General features: G+C 38.3%; 1 protein-coding gene across 2 annotated transcripts in view; it reads left to right on the forward strand.

The window, feature by feature from the left end:
* FGD6 (FYVE, RhoGEF and PH domain containing 6) overlaps positions 1-21,755 on the forward strand; it is a 115,694-nt gene that overhangs the window by 32,787 nt on the left and 61,152 nt on the right. Inside the window, exon 3 of one of the 2 annotated variants that reach the window (XM_053662279.1) lies at positions 5,318-5,471. In XM_053662279.1, the coding sequence (XP_053518254.1) occupies positions 5,318-5,471 (154 nt within the window). The remainder of the gene's footprint in view (positions 1-5,317; positions 5,472-21,755) is intronic. The other variant, XM_037160590.2, reaches the window with a different exon arrangement.

Raw genomic sequence — 21,755 nt, forward strand, 5'->3', positions numbered from 1 at the left:
TATTTTATATTGGTTTCAAGTGTGCAGCATAGTGGTTAGACAATCGTATACTTCCAAAGCGTTCCCCTTGATATTTCCAGTACCCACCTGGCATCATACATAGTTATTGCAGTGTTATTTACTATATTTCCTATGCTGTACTTTACACCCTCATTTTGTAAAGATTATTTTGTAACTACCAATTTGTTCTTAATCCCTTCATCTCTCTTACTCAGTTTCCCAACCCTTCCCCCGCACCTCTGGCACCACCAGTCCGATCTCTGTAAATTTGTTTCCGTTTTGTTTATTTTGTTCTTTAGATTCCACATATAAGTGAAATCATGTGATATTTGTCTTTCTCTGACTGATTTATTCTACTGATCATAATACCCACTAAGCTCATCCATGCTATTGCAAATGGTAAGACTTCATTCTTTTGTATGGCTGAGTAATATTATCTATATATGTATATATATCACAGATTTTTAATCCACTTGTCTGTTGACAGCCACTGGGGTTGCTTCCATATTCTGGCTATTGTAAATAACACTGCAATGAACACAGGGGTGCATGTATTCTTTTCAATTAGTGTTTTGGGTTTCTTTGGATAGATACCCAGAAGTGGAATTGCTGGGTTATAAGGCAGAAATGCAAATTAAAACCACAGTGAGAGCCCTGGTCAGGTGGCTCAGTTGGTTAGAGTGTCATCCTGGTACACCAACTTTGTGGGTTTGATCCCCTGTCAGAGCGCCTACAAGAATCGACCGGTAAATGTATAAATAATTGGAACACCAAACTGATGTCTCTTTCTCTCTCTCAAACCACGCCCCCCAACCCCCCAATACACAATGAGATATTACCTCACATGTGACTCTGGAATGTGCAATTCCATTAGGGAGATAAAGTAACAGAGTAAAACGTTTTTTGTTCTTTTTTTGGTGAAACAAAATAGAAACATTTTTCTGGTGCAAATTGTGAAACAATTTTATATAGTTGGCATGTTTTTGTATATAACGGTAACTTTTTTCTAATTTTTCCATGTAATGTTCATCCTTAAAGATCTTAGTTATAGTTTTTCCCACTCAAATGTTATAAATATGAAAGCAGCCAAAGAAAACACAATCAGCAAGTCATAATGAGCAGCATTTGCAAAAGAAGTATCGCAACATCCTGAGCATGAATTGGTTCTGTTCAGTTTGGGCCAGGAGTAGAAAGCACAGGAAGGGAAAGGTCGTAGAGGTTCGTATGTACATGTTGTGATTTGGCAGTGAGAAGGAAGCTCCCGAAGGCAAGGGCAGTGGGATGAACTTCTTTCTTTAAGTTTGGGAGGAATTGCATGTTGCTACATTCTTTGTTATGGGGCTCAGAATAAAATCACAGCCCAGAGAGGAAAAAGAAACCTGATTTGTCAACATCAGAGAACAGGATTCAGTGATTTAAAAGCATTCTTCGTTAATGCTGCTTCTCCTCTTCCTTTCTCCACCATCCTTTTTCTTCTCCCTTCTTACTTGCTGGAATTGTTAATTTAGCGGAAGTTCACGAGGGTGTTTTGTTAGTGATATCTGGCTTGGCATTATGCAGGTTTTACGTTTCCGAAAACTCTTAGGGCAAATGGATTGAATAAGCACTTTAAAAAAGACATTTTCTTCTAAAAGAGAAATTATCCTTGATGTGACATCTTACTTGAAAGAGTAATTTGATGTACTCCCAGTGGAGGATGTTCTGTACATACAAGAAGACAACATAAAAATAAGTAATTTTTTTAAAAAGCCATGGCATTAAATAATATCACTCCAGTGTATAGACCCTTGCCATGTGGAATTGAAGGAACAGTTCCCTAATCAGAGGGAATTTCTTTCTAGGCTTTACGTTTCTCCATTTTTATTCCAGTGTACTTGAAAAAAGTTATTTTCTAACTTTTGGAGGAAAACTTTTTGTACAATCAAATCTGATATGGAAATGGTGGCCTGGGGAAGTCGTCTTGACGCTGTTGGTTGTTGTTGCAGCTTGCTTTCCTTTTACTTCGATTTTCAAATTACGATATAACTGCACAGGAAGGTGTGGAGGAAACACTGTGTCCTGTTTCTGTAACCCCGGTGCAGACAGTGTTAGGACGCTATCTTCCTGACAGTGGGAAGGAAGTGGAAGAGCCCCGAACGCAGTGACTATCACTGGTAAAGAATCCATATTTCATTATTAGAAATCTAAAATTATCTAGGTGGATTGGAAAGCTGTTTACAATATGGGGAAAAGCAGGTTAATCAGCAGTTTTTCTCTGCTTAATCATTTAGAGATGAACATGTAAATATGGGTACAAATGTGATCTTTCCTGATTTTGCTGCTAAAGTCACTATCATTCCTTTAAAATAAGATTTTTGTTAACATATTTCTGCTTCAGTTGCTGTCTCTCTCATTTTGCTGGTGAGTGTTCATGAAACCTTGATGGAAGACTAGAGGTTTTCCTCATCTTTTTACTCCAGCCCTGATGATATTTCTTCTTACACTCAGCCCTTCCTCTCAATTCCTGATGTAGCCACCCTGGTTCAGGCCGCCCACGCTATTGAAATTACCTTCTAGATCTCCTTCCACTTCTCCTGTCACTGTGCCCACCCCCAGTTAGTTCAAGATTAATCTTCCTCCCAGAGCTTCAGAAATCATAAATCTTCTCTACTGTTTGCCACTCAGATGTGTGGGAAGCTCCTTTAACTTGACGTAAGCTATGAGTTCATCAAGGGGCTCTCACTGATGCTAATAAATAGGAATGTCCTTTTCCCTGATAGATGGAGGAGTTAGGCAGTGACTGTGCTTATTACAAGGTTTGATTGACAGAAGAGGTACCATTCTCTTCCCTAGGGCACTAATAAGAAAGAAGTACAGTAGTGACATCCAGCTTGGAGATCTACTGGAAAATTTGAGTTTCCCTGTTGAGTTGCCCTGCCCAAGGGGCCACACGCCTTCTGTCTCTCTGAGACAACAGCTGGGGTTATGAGCCTGCAAATGGGAACTTCACTGCGGAGTCTGTCATATGTTGCTTTGTCAAACAAGACCAGGTTTTGGGGCTTGTCCTGAACTTTGCCCTTGGGCCACTTCTTCATGGTGGCCTCGCCCCCAGATTCATTCCCTGGGTCTTTGTCTTTTTCTCTGACTTTCCGGCATGGCAAAACCCAAAGAGTGGCTGCTACCACTGCTGCCTCAAGAAGATGTTGGACAAAAAGGAGTTTGTACTTTCAATTTATCACCAGGGGCAGTCAAGTGGGATCAGATATTATTCAGAGTCAGGAAAATTAATTTGGGTTTGGAGGAGTGGTCAGGAGAAGTTTTCTGTAGGAAAGCAATTTTCAGAACTAAAACCTCTGAACATTGTATGGCCGCATGTTTTGATCCATGTCATTGTAATATTTAAAGCTTTTTCCCTTGTTCTTAAACGTTTACTTTTGTAAACATTTTATATCCCTAATGGGTACTCTCTTCATAATAATAGCTTTCCAAACATTAAGAAAAACCTCTCAGCTCCTCTTTTAGACCAAGTAAATGTAATTTCCTCAAAGGTGCCACGCTCTATCTATAACTGATTATTTGAGATTTTTATATTGTTGAGTCCAAAAGAATGCACAGATAGGCTGATCCAAAAAACCCAAATTACTGGGATTTTGTTACAACCAGCTTCTGACTCAGTGGGGTGTGGCTGGACCTGAGGTTTTATACTTCTGAGAAGCTCCCTAGTGAGGCTGAAGCTGCTCGTAGATTGAGCACATTCTGAGTGGCAGGGTTTTAGGGACTACCAGGAGACCAACAGTTAAGGTAAAACCAAGTAAAGGTCTGTATTTCATCTGTTTGTATCGGTGGATCCTGCACACTGTAGATCTGTTAACTCTCATTTACTCTTGTTAATCCAAATCACCTGATTACCCAACTGGGGTGGGCTCATCTCTGGCCACCCAGAGGCAGGGAATCTTGCTAGTGATCCGACTAGAAATCTTCTGTTTTTCACCCCTGCCACTCACTGGGGAATGAGTTGCCTTCATGTCATAGGGAATATAATTAGGTGTGCACCTACCTAATTGAGGCTGATATGATTCCACAAGGCCCTCCGGGCACTTGAGTAATAGGAAACCCCATCATCTTTGGTGGGGGAAATGAAAAAAAAATTTTTTTGGCATTCTGCCTTTATCCGTCTGGTTTGTTTAACCGTTGGGCTCCAGGAATGGCATCTGAGGCAGGTCTGTGTCCTACAGGAACTGGCAGAAAAATTTATCTTGAGCTTTTAAGATTCCCATTAGCAATTTCCTTAGTTTGTAGGATCCTTGGCCACTGAGTGACCTGCCCATGACTTGCTAAGGTGCCTGCCAGCGTGAAATGCAACTCTCTCTATTCTGCCTCAGTGCTCCCCCTGATGATCTTTGTGGATTTTTTACTAACTTCTGTTCCGTAGATATTTGTACAGACAGGAAAGCAGTTCTCCTAGGCAGTTTGTTCCTGAGTCTTACAAGCAAAGCTAGAAAGTACTATTTCTGTCATTTTCCTGGGGAACTTTGCTATGGAATTCCCCCCACTGATTGGATTGCAACAATGGCTTTTAGATCCAAGAGATCTGTCTGAATACTAAGGGGGAAATGATGATGCCAGGCTGGGGAGGAAGAATCGGTAAAGGCCTGGTACAGTAGTTTCACACTTTAGCATGTACCGCCTAGGGGCTCTGCACCCCGAGAGTTTCTGAATCAGCAGACCTGGAGCAGAGCCCGAGGATTTGTTAACATCCTCTTTCCTTCCCATGTCTTTTTTTTTTTCCTTCCCATGTCTTAAGATGTGGTTATAAAAAAGGAAATTGGTTATAATTGGGGAGGTGGGTATATATCACATTAGCACATGCATTGTCGGTCGTGGTAGCCATCATTCCCTCCCAATCCTTGTATGTTTATTAGCCAAACAAAACAAAGAGACCCAATGAAACAGCACCTATTTTACTGTGCCTTTTGTGGTAACCCAGCCCATATCCTATGAGACTTGTTGGTCTATACTAATAGAGACCTCATCTTCTAGAGTAAGGATATATTGAATCATTGGATGGGGGCAGCTGGGAAACTTATTTCTCACCCACCTTCTGATCAAGAAAATATGTGGTTTTCAAAGTGGTTATTTTAAAATGAAAATGAGTATGTGTTTTGACAGCTGAGATGGGGAAAGGAAAGGGGAAGTTGATTGATCTGGATCTTTCTATCCCACTAAGTTTCTTAGATGTACCTTGCTTACATCACATGAATAAGATGGTTGATTTTGTTTGTTTTTTGGTAATACTTCTTGTTTTTAAAGGTAACTCTTGCTACACTTTCTATTGAAGCAGTTCTGGAGCATCCCAGGAAGGACACAATGATCTGGACCTTGGTCTTGGAGACCTTCCTTCGGACGAGGAGGAAGTCATCAACAGTTCTGATGAAGATGATGTCAGCTCTAGTTCTAGCAAAGGGGAGCCTGACCTTCTGGGAGATAAACAGGTAGGTGTTGCTATTTAATTGTGTCTACTTTTATGCTTGTTGGCCTCTCATGAAACTCAGAAATAATATTTATCAGTATGATAGACACAAAATCCCTATAAATTTTCTTAAAATTTATAATTTTTTAAAATTTAAACTTCAATCCTGCTAAGAGGACCTCACATAACATCTGGCTGTGAAAATCAGCAGGAATTCTGTCCGTCAGTTCAGATAAGAAAGAAGCCTGCTGGAAACCCAGGTATCCTCTAAAGGGCCCCCACAAACTCTGATCATAGGCAGTCACATTGCTCTCCGGTGTTGGCACAGTGGCTCAGGGGGGCATCAGAGACATACAGGGAGAAACTGAGTTGTGTGGCTGCAGGGTGAGGGTTGGAGGGACGTTTGCCATTGTCCCTGTGTTGAGTACTCCTCCAGCACAGCTAATAGGCACCATTTCTTCTTTGTTAAGCCTTCCCTGACATGGGCAGATCTAAACCTGTATTAGCCTGGTGAACTCCACTAGCTCCACTGACGACTACCTGAGACCCTGACCTACCCAACTCATGCATGGCCCCAGGCTCTTTCCTTGCAAACCAGCTTGGGTCCGCATTGCAGTTTTTCTTTAAAAAACTTCTGAGGAATTCTGGTCAAGTTGGCTGCAGGGGAGGTGGCTGGGGAGCTGGAGGGGGCGATGGGGGAGAGGGAATATCAGAGACCTACAGGGAGCAGCTGAGACATATGGCTTCAGGGCAAGGGCTGGAGGAACAGCTTCCCTTTTCCCTATGTTGAACCATTTCCTGTGTGACAAGACCTAAATATTCTTCAGCCTGGTGAATTCTACCAGCTTTTTCCTGATGACTCCCTGAGATTCCATTTGTTGCGAAGGTCTGCAGGCCCCATGCGGGTAGCACCTGGCCTTGGTATACCTGAGACTTTTGCTGCGGTCTAGGGCTCAGTACTAGCATCAAAGATTAACCTAGTAAATACCATTCACTGCATCCTGGTGATTCCCTAAGGCCCTGCCTCACCCAACTCTCATATTCACACTAGCCAAGGTTCTTTCCATGGCTGAGTCTTACAGGCAGCCAGCCGGCAGGTATTGGCATGTCTTGGGGTGTTTGGGGCCTTTTGGTGACCTACTCATGGCCTAGTACTGGTGGCAGCCAGCCTTGAGTCACAGCATGGCATCTCCTACATACATCTAGGCCCAGCCTAAGCAACTACCAACAGCACATCACTTGGTAGCTACTAATTCCTGGGCTGGTCACAGTCAGTGTCTGACATTGGCTTACACTGGAGTCCCCAGAGGCCCTGGAGCCAATATGCCCAGTGGCTGGATTCGGACCACAACAGAGCACCACCCAATTAGGTCCATAAGGGGTAATCGTGGCAGGACACAGACCCTGTGGGGTGAATCCTACTCCCCCAGGGTCCACTGCCACAGAGCAGCTTGTAAGTTGTGGTCATACCCAGTACTCACAGCCAGTCAGCCTGAGGGTCAGTGTCACCCACTGACGTGCCAACAGCAATCAAGGCTCAACTACAAACAGGAGGGCACACACAACCCACACAAGAGAGGCTCCTGGAGCAGCTGGCTCAGGTGATCAGGGAGACTGTGCTATTGGGCCTCACAGGACACCTACTTCATAAGGCCACCCTGCCAAGACTGGAAGATGTAACAAGTATACCTAGTACATAGAAGCAAACACAGAGAGGCAGCCAAAATAGGGAAGCACTGAAACATATCCTAAATGAAAGAGGAGATAGCTCCAGAGAAAGAACTAAATGAAATGAGGCAAGCAGTCTACCAGATACAGAGTTTAAAACACTGGTTATAAGGATGCTCAAGGAACTTAGTGAGAATTTTGACAAAGAGATAGTAAGCATAAAAAGGGACATAGAAACCTATTTGAAAAACTAATTACTGAAAACTTCCCTACCCTGGGGAAGGAAATAGACATACTTGTCCTGGAAGTACAGAGAGTCTTAAACAAGAGGAACACAAAGAGGTCCATACCAGGACACATCATATTAAAATGGCAAAGGTTAAAGACAGAGAGAATCTTAAAAGCAGCAAGAGAGAGACAGAGAAAGAGCTTCCTAGATAAGAAAAAGCTAAAGGAGTTTATTATCACCAAATTTTATAAGAAAAAAGGGGAGGGAAAGGAAGACAGATATGAATAATAAAATGACATTAACTACATACCTGTCAATCACTTAAAATGTAAATGGATTAAATGCTCCAATCAAGACATAGGGTGGCTGAATGGATAAGAAAACAGCCCCATACATATGCTACCTATAAGAGACCTCATTTTGGATTGAAAGACACACATAGACTGAAAATAAAGGGATAGAAAAAGATATTTCATGAAAATGGAAATGAAAAACAGCTGGGATAGCAATACTTACTTTTTAAAATACATTTTATTGATTATTCTATTACAGTTGTCCCAATTATCCCCACCCTTAGTTCATGTCCATGGGTCATGCATATAAGTTCTTTGGCTACTCCAGTTCCTATTCTGTTCGTAATAATGCACTATCTTTTTGTACCTACCAGTTTGTACTCCTTAATCCCAACACCTTTTCCCCCATTCTCCCCCTTCCCCTGCCTACTGATGACCCTCCAAATGATCTCCATATCTATGATTCTGTTTCTGTTCTGATTGTTTGCTTAGTTTGTTTTTTAGATTCAATTATTGATAGTTGTGAGTTTATTGCCATTTTAATGTTCATAGTTTAAGTCCCTTTAATTTTCATATAATAATGGCTTGGTGATGATGAACTCCTTTAGCTTTACATTGCCTGGGAAGCTCTTCATCTGCCCTTCATTTCTAAATGATAGCTTTTCTGGATAGAGTAATCTAGGTTGTAGGTCCTTGCTTTTCATTACTTTGAATACTTCTTGCCAGTCCCTTCTAAGGGACTGCAAAGTTTCTTTTGAGAAATCAGCTGACAGTTTTATGGGAACTCCTGTGTATGTAACTATGTAACTATCTTCTTTTCTCTGGCTGCTTTCAAGATTCTCTCTTTATCTGTAACCTTTGGAATTTTAATTATGATGTGTCTTGGTTGTTCCTCTTTGTGTACATCTTATTTAGGACTCTCTGTGCTTCCAGGACTTGTATGTCTATTTCCTTCACCGAGGAAGTTTTCTTTCATTATTTTTCAAATAAGTTTTCAATTTCTTGCTCTTTCTTTTCTCCTTACAACATGTTGATATGTTTGAATATGTCCCAGAGACCCCTTAGCCTATCCTTATTTTTTTTAATTGTTTTTACTTCTTGCTGTTCTGATTGTTTTTTTCCTTCCTTATGCTCCAGATCATTGATTTGATTCACGTCTTCATCCACTCCACTGTTGGTTCCCTATAAATTTTTCTTTATTTCACTTAGTGTAACCTTCATTTCTGCCTGTGTCTTTTTTATGCTTTAAAGTAGCCAATGAGTTCTTTGATCATCCTAATGACCAGTGTTTTGAACTCTGCATCTGATAAATTGCTTGTCTCTGTTTTTAGTTCTTTTTCTGGAATTTTGTTCTGTTCTTTCATTTGGGCCATATTTCTTTGTCTCCTCAATTTGGCAACCCCACATGTTTGTTTCTGTGTATTAGATGGAATTGCTTTGACTCCCTGTCTTAGTACCGTGGCCTATTGTAGAAAAGTGCACCAGTAAGTTGGAGGGGGTAGAGCATTAAGTAATTGCCAGGGCAGGGCAACTCGTGTCGCCACTCTGTGGCTGTGTGTTAGTGGAGTGCTCAGAGAGGGAAGAGTGCCACTACCTGGCCTCTGGAGTTTTATCCAGGAGGGAGCTGTCACCCAGCACTTGCCCTGATGCCAGTTACTTCAGTTTCTCCCCATATGCCACTGGTACCCTTCCGGTTTTGTACTGCTGAAACCCAGAAGGAGTGAGTCTGCATAATTCCTAAGTTCATTGCAAGCCTTTTAAGAGGAGACTCCTAAGAATCCCACATTTTCTTTTGTTGCCCCAGCCTCCACTGGTTTTTACAGCCAGAAGTTATAGGGACTTATCTTCTTGGTGCTGGAACCCTGGACTGGGTGGTTTGATGTGGAGCTGGGATCCCTTGCTCCCAAGGTATCTCTCCTGACTTTTATATACCACACTTGGTATAGGACTGCTGGTTCCGCATCTCCACACCTCTCCGTGTGTCTCCATGTCTCTACCTCTCCTACTTGTCTGGATGAATATGGCCTCTTGAATTCTTTGGTTGATGGACTTCCATATAGCTCAATTTTCTGACAAATGAGGGTGATATTTGTTTTGGAGTCTACTTGTGATTTTTGCTGTGGTTGTACAAGGAGGCAAGTCATGTTTACCTATGCCTCCATCTTGACTGGAGGTCTGGGGTAGCAATACTTATATCAGATAAAATACACTTTAAAACAAAGACTATAATGAGAGACAAGGGGAGACTTTAATGGTAATGATAAAGGGATTAATGAAACAAGAGTGCATAACTCTCATAAACCTTAATTCAGCCATCATAGAAACACCTAAGTATATAAAGCAAATACTGATGGACATACAGGGAAAGACCAGCAATAATATAGTCATAGTAGAGGATTTAATACTTCACTGATATCAGTAGATAGATCTTTTGGACAGAAAACTAACAAGAAAACAGTGTCTTTAAATGAAACATAAAACCAGATGGATTTAATTGATATTTTTTTAGTATTTTACCTCAAGCAGCAGAACATACAATCTTTTCAAGTGTACCTAAAACATTTTCCAAGATAGATCATATATTAGGCCCAACAAATTAAAGAAGCTTGAAGTCATAGCAACATATCTTGAGACAAATGAAAATGCAAACAGCAACCCAAAATCAATGGGACACAGAGAAAGCAGTCCTACAAGGAAATTTCATAGCAATATAGGCCTACGGTGAAACAAAAAAAATCTCAAACAAGCTAACTTTACACCTAATTGAATATAAAAAGAACAACAACAACAAAGAAAAGGCCAAAGTGAGTAGAAGGAAGGAAATAATAAAAATCAGAGTGTAAATAAATGGAATACAATGTGAATAAAAGATTAATGAAACCAAGGGCTGTTTTTTTAAGAAGATAAACAAGACTAATAAACCTTTATCCACACTCATCGAGATACAGAGAGAGGACCCAAATAAATAAAGTCAGAAGTAAAAGAGAAGTAACAACTGACACCACAGAAATATAAGAAAATACTACTAACAGTTATATGCCAACAAATTGGACAGTCTGGAAGAAATAATAAATTCCTAGAAACATACAATCTTCCAAGACTGAATCAAGAAGAAACAGATTGATTACTACCAACAAAATCAAATCAAAAATAAAAAAATCCCCCAACAAACAAAATTCTTGGATCAGTGATTTCATTTCACAGGTGAATTTTCCCAAACATTCAAAAAAGAATGAACACTTACTCTTTTTAAACTACTCAAAAAAATCCAAGAGGAGGGAAGGCTCCCAAGCTCATTTTATGAGGCCAGCGTCACTCTGATTCCAAAACCTGACAAGGACATTACAAAAAAAGAAAATTATAGGTCAGTATTCCTGATGAACAAAGATGCAAAAGTTGTAGACAAAATATTTGCAAACTGAATTCAGCAATACATTAAAAGCTCATACACCGTGATTAAATACGATTTATTTCTGGGATGCACATTTTGTTCACTATCCACAAATTAATTAATGTGATACACTACATAAAGGAAGAATAAAAATCATATGATCATATCAGTGTATGCAGAAATATCATTTAACAGAATCCAGTGTCCATTATGATAAAAACTATTTGCAAAGTGGGATTAGAAAGAACATACCTCAACATAATAAATGCTATATATGACAAACTCACAGCTAACATCAAAGTAATCACAGGGATTAAGTATAACATAGAAAATATAGTCAGTAATTTTGTAATAACTGTACATGGTGCCAGGTAGGTACTAGAATAATAGGGGGATTACTTTGTAAATTATGTAATTGCCTAACCACTATTCTGTACACCTGAAATAAATATAAAATAATATTTAATACTGACTATAGTAGAAAAATGTAAAAATAATGTAAGATGAGTGTAAAAATAGGAAATTATAAAATTTAATAAATGACTACATTAAAAATATAGAAAGCACTTTTAATTTAGTTTCTCTAATCTGGGTGAGAGGGCACACCGCGGAAGTCGAAGAAACTTTTTTAGAAATAAATTTGTGCTATAATGTAGTGCATAAGATGTTATGATATTTTCAAGCATATATCACTTTGAGGTTATTTAGTAATTTTTAAGATATTTTAGGTAATGTCCATTGATTTTCTTTTTGATAGCAAAAACCTTTCTTGGGCCTATTCCCCGTACTGCTAATGATTCTGCTTGAAAGAAAGGCATTAAATGCATTACAGACTGAAATCACATTTTGAGGGGGATCAAATAAAAATTGTCATTAATAGCACATCAGAATTTCCTTTGAAATCTGATCCTGTATGTGTGTGTTTTCAATATACGTGAAACGAGATTGGCCTGTGTTGACAGTTATTTAAGATGTGTCACCATACGTGGGAGTTCATTATATTGTTTCTCTAGATTGATATACATTTCTATTATATTTCCAATCCCATTTGTTTGAATAAAGACATAAATTACAGGGGAAGAGTAGTATATCATCAGGATCCCCAGGATGTACTAGGATGTTGCAGCATGATGAATTTGAAAGTCTATACCTATTCACATGCGTATGAAACCATGGAGAAAATCCATGTCATCTAACTCCTATACCGTAGTTTACCAGTCTGTTATACCTTCTGTTTAATATATTTTTGCTTTAAGTTCATTTTCAGCCTTAAGTCAATGGTGCATGTTGTGTAATTGTCTTGATTTAAGTCCCAGCTCTAGCATTTATGATCTGGGTATTCTTGGGCAAATTATTTAACCTCTTGTAGGCTGAAGAATCCCATTTTATGATGACAGGAGTAATTCTTACATCATAGACTTTGAGGACTAAATGATTTGATATGTGTAAAGGCTTAGAACACTGTCCAGTACATGGTAAGAACTCAGTGATTATTTATTTTTTGCAAGGCTTTATTTCTGTGCTGTAAAGTGTTGAATCATGGAGTTGGGAGTATCCACTAGAAATTACTTGGCCTTAAGGCAGGTGAATTTGTAAGACACCCATGACAGGTGAATGACTGTTGTAAACCCCATCTCATTCCTCCTCAGCAGTGTGGGATTTACTTTGACTATCAAGTAATTCCGCCTTATTTTACTGGTTTCTCTCTTGCTCTAATTTAAAAGCTCATTTTTCTTGTAGCTTCTGCACAGATGTAGATTCAACAAATATGTAAATATATACTAAGTCCCAGGTGCTATCAGTATGTTCTAGACATAGAGCAGAGCTCATGGTCCCTGCTGTTGAAGACCTTGCATACTAATGGGACAAGAGGGACTCAAAATGCATGAACATAAGAACTTCAGAGTATTTCATGCTTTGAAGGGTATGAACAGAGTGATGTGCTCAAAAGTGAAGAGGCTACTTGGGATAAAAGCCTTTAAAGAAGTGATTTTTGACTGAGATGTAAATTAACTGGCAGGAGTCAAACCCTACAGGGTTTGGAAAAGAGCTTTCAAAGGGTCTTACTGTCTAAGGAATGTAATTAAATCAACCTTTACTCCTTTGAGTAGACTGCAAAATCTTTCATTTCCTAACAAATACTGTTTTCTCTCATTTTGGTCTTTTTGTTTGTTTGTTTCTCATGCTCAAATCAAACACATTCCAATTTCCTCCCATATTTGAAGTATGATGACCAAACTTGGTTTCCAGATTCCACTGGGTATCTCACTGATATCTGGTAAAAAGGAAGGATTCATCCCTAACCTTTTTGTGTTATGCATCTTCCCAGCACATCCTGTCATAACATTGCCTGGTTGATTCTTTTGTTTTGTGGTCATTGGAGACTTACAGGGTAGGGTTCCTTCCTCTGTATTCGTGTCTGCCTATCCCTGCCCTTCCAGTATTTATATTATTGGTTTTGTCTTTAGTTGTACCATGTGCAGTATCTCTGCTAAATCTTTTTCTGTTTTTAAAATGATATTATTTCTTTGGTTAATATTTTTTCACCTGAGGCTAGTGTATTACTAATTTTCCTTCTGTAGAATTGTCAGCCACTCTCTTTGATGATTCTGCTCTCTTGTCTCTTCATCTGAGACAACAATGGCAGTAATAATATAGACTAACTCTCCCTTTCTAGGCAGTTATTGATCTACCTATGTATAGCCTGGTGAATGCTTTTCTTTTAAGTAATTTGCTTTCATAGTGGTTTAGAAGAGCATAGTCTTTGCAGCCAAATTGCCTAGGTTTTCATCACTTACCAGCTCTGTGTTCTTGAGCAATTTACTTAACTTCTCTGTGCCTTTGATTTCCTATCTGTAACAAGAGAAGGGAGTAAGGTGGACACTTGTCCTTATTTTCTAAGTTTGTCATTATGATTAAATGATGATACACATTTTAAAACAGTATCTGCCACAAAGTGAATGCCCAGTAGATTTTAACTATTATTATTGGCTCACATGAAAAGAAACAAGCAAAAAGGTGGCTGAGATCAAGCTTTATATAACAAAATAAATATATGTTGGGTAAATATACATAATAAATGTACACCAAATTACCCAAGAAATACATATCATTTCAAGTTTGCCTTTTCATATCTTTGCCAATAAATCTAAAATATGTTTGCATGAAAGGGAGTATTGTGTTCTAATAGAAAAACATGAAATTTGGCATCTAGGACCCAGGGTATAGTCCTAGCTCTGTCAACTATCAGCTGTATGAGGTTGGTCAAATAATTTTTAAAAGTCAGTTACTTTATTTACATCAGTATTATTTCACAATGGATTTCAGGTGGCAAAAAATTTTTTTTATGTAATGAAAAAGGTCAAGATATATAAGTAAATAAGTCAAGGTGTTAATGAACACTACTGGAATTACTGGATAATCACATGCAGAAGAACAAAGTTAGACTCATTTCTTTCACCATGCACAAAAATTAACTTCAAATGGATCATAATAGACCTAAATGTGAGACCTGAAAGTATAAAACACTTAGAAGAAAATACAGGAAGCCCTGGCTGGGTAACTCAGTTGGTTAGAGCTCTATCCTAATAAGCCTTAGTTGCCTGTCTGTTCCCCAATCAGGGCACATATAGGAATCAACCAATGAATGTATAAACAAGTGGAACAACAAATCAGTGTTTTTCTCCATTTCTTTCTTCTTCATTTCTCCCTCCCCCTCCCTTTCCCTCTCCAAAATCAATAAATAAAATATAGTAACAACTCTTTATGACCTTAGATTAGACAAAAGGTTATTAGCTACAACAAAAGTATAAGTGATAAGTAGGAAAAAATACATAAGTTGGACTTTATTGAAATTAAAAACTTTTGGTGCTACATACAGAATAAGAAAATACAGGTGGGGCAAAAATAGGTCTACAGTTGGAGTACTTGAAACACAGAGTTTATTCTTGTATTATTATTTATTGTATTCTTTTCCATATGACCTACTTTTGCCCTACCCTGTATTAGTAGCTATCTCTGGTACAGTACTTATATACAGAATATATAAAGAATTCTTACAACTCAACAATAAAAAATAAATGCCCCAATTTAAATGGGCCAAGGACCTGAATAGACATTTCTCCAAAGAAGATATACAAATGGCCATAATAAGATGCTCAACATGCTTAGCCATTGGGGAAATGCTAGGCAAAACCTCAGTGAGCTACCACTTCATACCTACCAGGATGGTTATAAAATCACAAAGACAGACAATAACTAATGTTAGTGAGGATGTAGAGAAATTGGAACCCTTATATCCTGCTTATAAGGGGATAAAATAGTGCAACAACTTCGGAAATCAGTCTAGTGGTTCCTCAAAATGTTACCTTTAGTTACCATATAATCCAGCAATTCTACTTCTGGATATATACCCATGACAAGTGAAAACATACGTCCATACAAAAACTTGTGCAGGAATGTTCATAGGAGCATTATTCATGGTAGCGTAAAAGTGAAAAGAATTCAGATGTCCATCTACTGGTAAATGGATTTACCAACTGATGAGTAGACTATCACCTAGCAATAAAAAATGTGCTGATACAGGCTACAACCTGGATGAACTACAAAAAACAGGCTAAGTGAAAGAAGTCTGTCACAGAAGATCACATGTATGATTTCATTTATACGAAATGTCCAGAATGGGCATATCCATAGAGGCAGAAAGTGCATTAGTGGTTGCCAGAGGTTGTTTAAAAATGGGATCAGTTCATTGTTCTTCATTATGGTTCACCACTGTTTACCGTTCCTGCATATATTAACTTCCCTGCCTCTTTCCTGTTCACATTTTCTTGAAACAGCTCATACGATATATGTCTTCATGAAGAGAAAGGTGAAAACCTAAGAGAGCTTTGTCCTTTAGAGGTTAGTCATGGTGTCACTACATTTTTGGCATAACTTAAAGAGATGCTGCTCAGCTAGGTCTGGTTGTTCAGTTTTTTGCTTTTTAGTAGAACTTTAAAAAAAATAATTTAATTGTTGTTCAAGTACAGTTTTCTGTCTTTTACTCCCATCCCAGCCCATCCCCCCAGTGCTTCCCACTTCCCTCCCATTTCTACCCCCCTTAGTTTTTGTCCATGTGTCCTTTATACTAGTTCCTGTAAATCCTTCCCCTTTTCCCCTGGAATTCCCTCCCCTCTCCCCTCTGGTCATTGTCAGCCTGTTCTCTGTTTGAGTGTCTTTGATTATATTTTGCTTGATTATTTGTTTTGTTGTTTAGGTTCCTGTTAAAGGTGAGATTATATGGTATTTGTCTTTCATTGCCTGGCTTATTTAACTCAGCATAATGCTTTCCAGTTCCATCCATGCTGTTCCAAAGGGTAGGAGCTCCTTCTTTCTTTCTGCTGCATAGAATTCCATTGTGTAAATGTACCATAGTTTTTGGATCCATTCATTTACTGCTGGGCACCTAGATTGCTTCCAGCTCTTGGCTATTGTAAATTGTGCTGCTATGAACATTGGGGTGCATAGGTTCTTTTAGATTGGTGTTTCAGGGTTCTTAGGATATAATCCTAGCAGTGGAATTTCTGGGTCAAAAGATATATTCATTTTTAGTTTTCTTAGAAAATTCCATACTGTTTTCCATAGTGGTTGTATCAATCTACAATCCCACCAACAATGAACTAGGGTCCCTTTTTCCCCACAACCTCTCCAACACTTGTTGTTTGTTGCTTTGTTTATGATGACCATTCTGATCTGTGTAAAGTGGTATCTCATTACCACTCTGATCGGTATGGTTTTAATTTTCATCTGTCTGATAGCTAGCGATATTGAGCATCTTTTCATATGTCTCTGGATCCTCTGTATGTCCTCCTTGGAGAAGTGTCTATTCAAGTCCTTTGCCCACTTTTTAATTGGGTTGCTTGTCTTCTTAGAGTGGAGTCATATAAGTTCTTTGTGTATTTTGGAGATTAAACTTTTGTCTGAGGTATACTTGGCAAATATGTTTTCCCATACAGTTGGTTCTCTTTTAATACTGTTTTCTTTAGCCATGCAGAAGCTTTTTATGTTGATGCGATCCCATTTGTTTGTTCTTTCCTTTATGTCTCTTGCTCTAGGGGACATATCAGTAAAAATGTTGCTGCGTGAAATATCTGAGATTTTTCCTGCCAATGTTCTCTAGGACTTTAATGGTGTCATGGCTTATATTTAAGTCTTTTTATCACCTTGGATTTATTTTTGTGTATGGTGTACATTGGTGCTCGAGTTTCATTTTTTTACATGTAGCTGTCCAGCTCTCCCAACACCATTTGTTGAAGAGGCTATTATTAGTCCATTTTATATTGCTGCCCCCTTTGTCGAATATTAATTGCCTGTAGAGACTTGGGTTTATTTCTGGGCTCTCTGTTCTGTTCCATTGGTCTATGTGCCTGTTTTTATGCTAGTATCAGGCTGTTTTGATTACAGTGGCCTTGTAATACAGTTTGGTATGAGGTATTGTGATCCCTCCTACTTTTGTTCTTCTTCCTCAAAATTGCAGCTGCTATTCGGGTCATTTATGGTTCCATATAAATTTTTGAAGTGTTTGTTCTATGTCTGTGAAATACGCCATTGGTACTTTAATAGGTATTGCATTGAATCTGTAAATTGCTTTGGGTAATATCGACATTTTGGTGATGTTCATTCTTCCAATCCATGAACACGGTGTATGTTTCCATTTGTTTGTGTCTTCCTTGATTTCTTTCTTCAGTATTGTGTAGTTTTCTGTATATAGGTCTTTTACCTCCTTGGTTAGGTTTATTCCTAGGTATTTTATTTTTCTTTTTGCTATATCGAATGGGATTTTTTTTTATTTCTGTTTCTGCTGATTCATTGTTGGTATACAAAAATGCCTTTGATTTCTGGATATTGACTTTGTATCCCGCTGTTTTGCTAAATTCATTTATTAGGTTGAGAAGTTTTTGGGTAGAGTCTATAGGAAATTCCATGTACACTATCATGTCATCTGCAAACAGTGACAGTTTTGTTTCCTCCTTTTCAATTTGGATGACTTTTATTTCCTTTTCTTGTCTGATTGCTGTGGCTAAAACTTCCAGTACTATATTGTATAGAAGTGGTGAAAGTGGAAAACCTTGTCTTGTTCCTGATCTTAGTGGAGATGATTTCAGTTTTTGCCCATTGAGTATGATGTTGGCTGTAGGTCTCTCATATATGGCCTTTATTATATTGAGGAATGTTCCCTCTATTCCCACTTTACTGAGTGTTTTTATCATAAATGGGTGTTGCTTTTTAGTAGAACTCTTTAGTAGCCTAGCAGAGGCCTTTAAAAAATTCTATTAAAAATTAACAGATAAATTTCATTGAACTTTATATGCAGTGAACAAATATGAAAAGAAAAGAACACATTTCAGAATTTACAAAGCTAGGCTGTTATGCTGCTATCAGGAGATAGGCGCATAAAAGTGGTATTCTGATCAAAAGCTCTTATGTTGGAATTTGACTTACTTTATGACCTTGACAAAGTGATGTCATTTGTGGCTAATGTTTCATCTTCTGTAGCTGTGTACTTCTTCTGGGACATGCAGTTATTTCCTATGCTTTGAAATGCATTGTAATTTAAGTGAGTACTTTCATCAGCTGAAAAATCGAGATGACAAATTTGGCTTGTCTTGAGGCTTTCCAGCAGGGTATTTTTCTCCATCATTGTTTAAGTTGGGTCATAATCATTCTTACAAATTGGGGATAGTATAGAGCTCTTTTACTTTGTTTTATCTATCTTTGACTTCGTTTACTTTGAAAGTGATTGTTATCCATTGAATCATTTACTAATAGTTACTATCACCTTTTTAGCTTTGTAGCTTTCTTAGTTTAAAAGGTAAAATAGAATACATAAACTTCTAGAATTTTAGAATTACAAAAGGCAGTCTAGCACCTTACATTTTTACATGATGAACTATTAATGAACCTTTAGTTGTTTGAGTTTACGTTTTTGGAGTGCCATCATGAAGGGTGAGTTGGAATATGACAGGCAGAAATCTTGGGGAGAAGGGAAGTGCTGAAGAGGGAAGGCAAGGTGTGAGAGCAGGCCGTGTAAGGGCACAGCACACTTGGAGTTGCATGATGGTTTTAATTTTGGCTGGTTGAGAGAATACAGTGTGGAAGAGTAGGACTGAGACTAATGAAGATAACTAGACACATTGTATAGTGACTTATATACATGGCAAAAGAAAATTTGGTCTTGCCCTGGCTTGTGTGGCTCAGTGGATTGAGTGCTAGCCTGTGAACTGAAAGGTCACTGGTTCGATTCCCAGTCAGGGCATATGCCTGGGTTGTGGGTCAGGTCCCTAGCTGGGCATGTGCGAGAGACAACCAATCACTGTTTTTCTCCCTCTCTTCCTCTCTTCCTTCCCCTCTAAAAATAAATATAAACAATCTTATAAAACAGAAAGAGAGAAAATTTGGTCTTTATTGCCCATGGGTGATAGGGAGCTATTAATGTGGTTCAACCCGAGAACCAGTATGATTATATTTGCATTTTAGACCTGTTACTCTGGTAGCAGTGTGGAGAATGGATTACAGAGGGGTAAATCTAGTGCCAAGGAAATAACTTAGGTTGCTGTAGTAGTGTGGGCAGGAAATGAGGGGGCAGTATTGAGGGAGAGGAGAGGATCATTTACACTTTGAAGAGATATTCAGAAGGACAGATTGACAGGACTTAGTGACTCAGTTGTGATCATAGAAGGTAGAGGAGTCCAGGTTTCTGGCTTTGGTGAGTCTGTAGTGTCTAGCATGCAGATAGTCGAAGGCTTATTTAAAGAATGACTGAAGTTCATCAAATGCTTTATTCCTTGTGAATCTTCTCTTGAGTTACACTCTACTGCCTGATTATGCTCTTTCTCTGCTTCTAGATGTTCAGCATGTTTCATGGTTGTCCTTGAAATAGTTAATTTATATATTTAGTTTGCTTCTGGTACTCACTTCTTGAAGGCTAGTGCTTTTTCTTACTTATCATTAATTCCTTCTTCTAATACCACTTTCTTGGCCCATCTCAGACCTACAGAATGAGGATTTCTAAGTTAACTAGGAATCTGACATTTAAGACCTGCCTTGTGGTTCCAACAGTAATGTTTTCAGATGTGGCTGTAGGGCAATGAATCAGCTGACAGTGGAGCTGTTCCTCGTACTGACCTTGCTATCAAGACAGATAGTCAGTTACTAAGTGCAGATTTTAAAGTAATGGAGTAAAGATGGCCCTAAGAATAACATGGAGGGTAAGAAGTGCAAAATCTGTTCTTAGTGACATTAGGAGATAGCTAAAACCCCAAATCGTAGTGTACGAGTAAAGGCTACCATTCCTACCAGCAGTGTGTAAAAGGTTCTAGTTTCTCCACATCTTCATCAGTTGTGGCTTTTTTCTGATTTTTGATTATAGTCATTCTTGATGTGGTTTTAATTTGTATTTCCCTGATGACTAATTATGTTGAGCATCTTTTTATATACATATTGGCTATGGTTACATTTTCCTTAACAAAATGTCTATTCATATCTTTTACCCATTTTTAACTGAGTTTTAGTATAAGAGTTTTTTATGTATTCTAGCTACAGAATCATGTTTTATAAATATTTCCTCCCCACCTGTGGCTTATCTTTTTTATTTTCTCTATGGTGTTTTTTGAGGCATAACAGTTTTAAATTCATGAAGTGCGTTTTATCGTTTTTTTTTCTTTTATGGATCTTGCTTTGGCATTATATCTAAGAACTGTTAGCCTAAACTGAGGTCACAAAGATTTTCTTCTATGTTTTCCTCTAGAAGATTTATCACTTTAGCTCTTAACATTTAAGTCTAATTAATCGCCATACGAAAAACTTAACTTAGTGTTTAACTTAACATTTAAGTTAATGTTTATATATGGTGGCAAGTTGAGTATTTATTTTTTTGCACATGTCTATTTAATTGTTCCAGTGAGTTTCAATAATTTGTTGGGAAAAAGCTATCCTTTCTTCCATTGAATTGCCTTGACAACTTTGTCAAAAATTCATTGACCATAAATACAAGGTTGTACTTCTCTCAGTTTCTTTCCATTGGTCAACATGTCTGTCTTCATGCCCGTACCCATCATTGCCCCCGCAATGTTGACAGTCTCAGTTTCTAGAAAAGAAACTCATAGTTTCCAGCCCCGGTGCTGCCTGTGAATCGCTGCCACCCTCTCCCTCACCGACTCGCCAGACCACACCTGAGATCTGAGATGCTTAATGTTTAAATCATAGGAGTTTGAAGTTAAAAGTTTGACACTAATTGTACATATAAGGAATGTCAGGCCCACCATAGCTGTTTTCCAAGTCAAAGGAATTTTTCTTCCCTGCTGTAACAAAAGCATGACATCTGTCTGGGGGTAATGTATTACTATAGAGTCACTCTGCATAATTCTCTCTAACTCAGGCCCTGGCAGAGCAAGGTTCTGAAGAGGAAAAAAAATGTTCAGAGTACAGATGTAACAAAGGGAGAATAGTAAAAAGAGGAAAGAGAAAATAGGGTAGGGGTCAAAAATAAACAATATCTAATTGAAATTTTTGTATAGAGCTGGTACACATTTTAGGTAAATACTTCAGCATCTATAGTGTACCTTGGCTTCTTTATATGTACTTTTAAAACCACCTCTTGACCTTTAAGGGAGTTCATATCCTTTGAAAATGCAGATTGCAGAGTCAAAGCTTCAGTTCTTTCAGTGGTTTAGGTTTCTCTTTTTT

Source organism: Artibeus jamaicensis, unplaced genomic scaffold (genome assembly GCF_021234435.1).
Source record: "Artibeus jamaicensis isolate MK-2021 breed Jamaican fruit bat unplaced genomic scaffold, CSHL_Jam_final contig_233, whole genome shotgun sequence".
Taxonomy (NCBI): domain Eukaryota; kingdom Metazoa; phylum Chordata; class Mammalia; order Chiroptera; family Phyllostomidae; genus Artibeus; species Artibeus jamaicensis.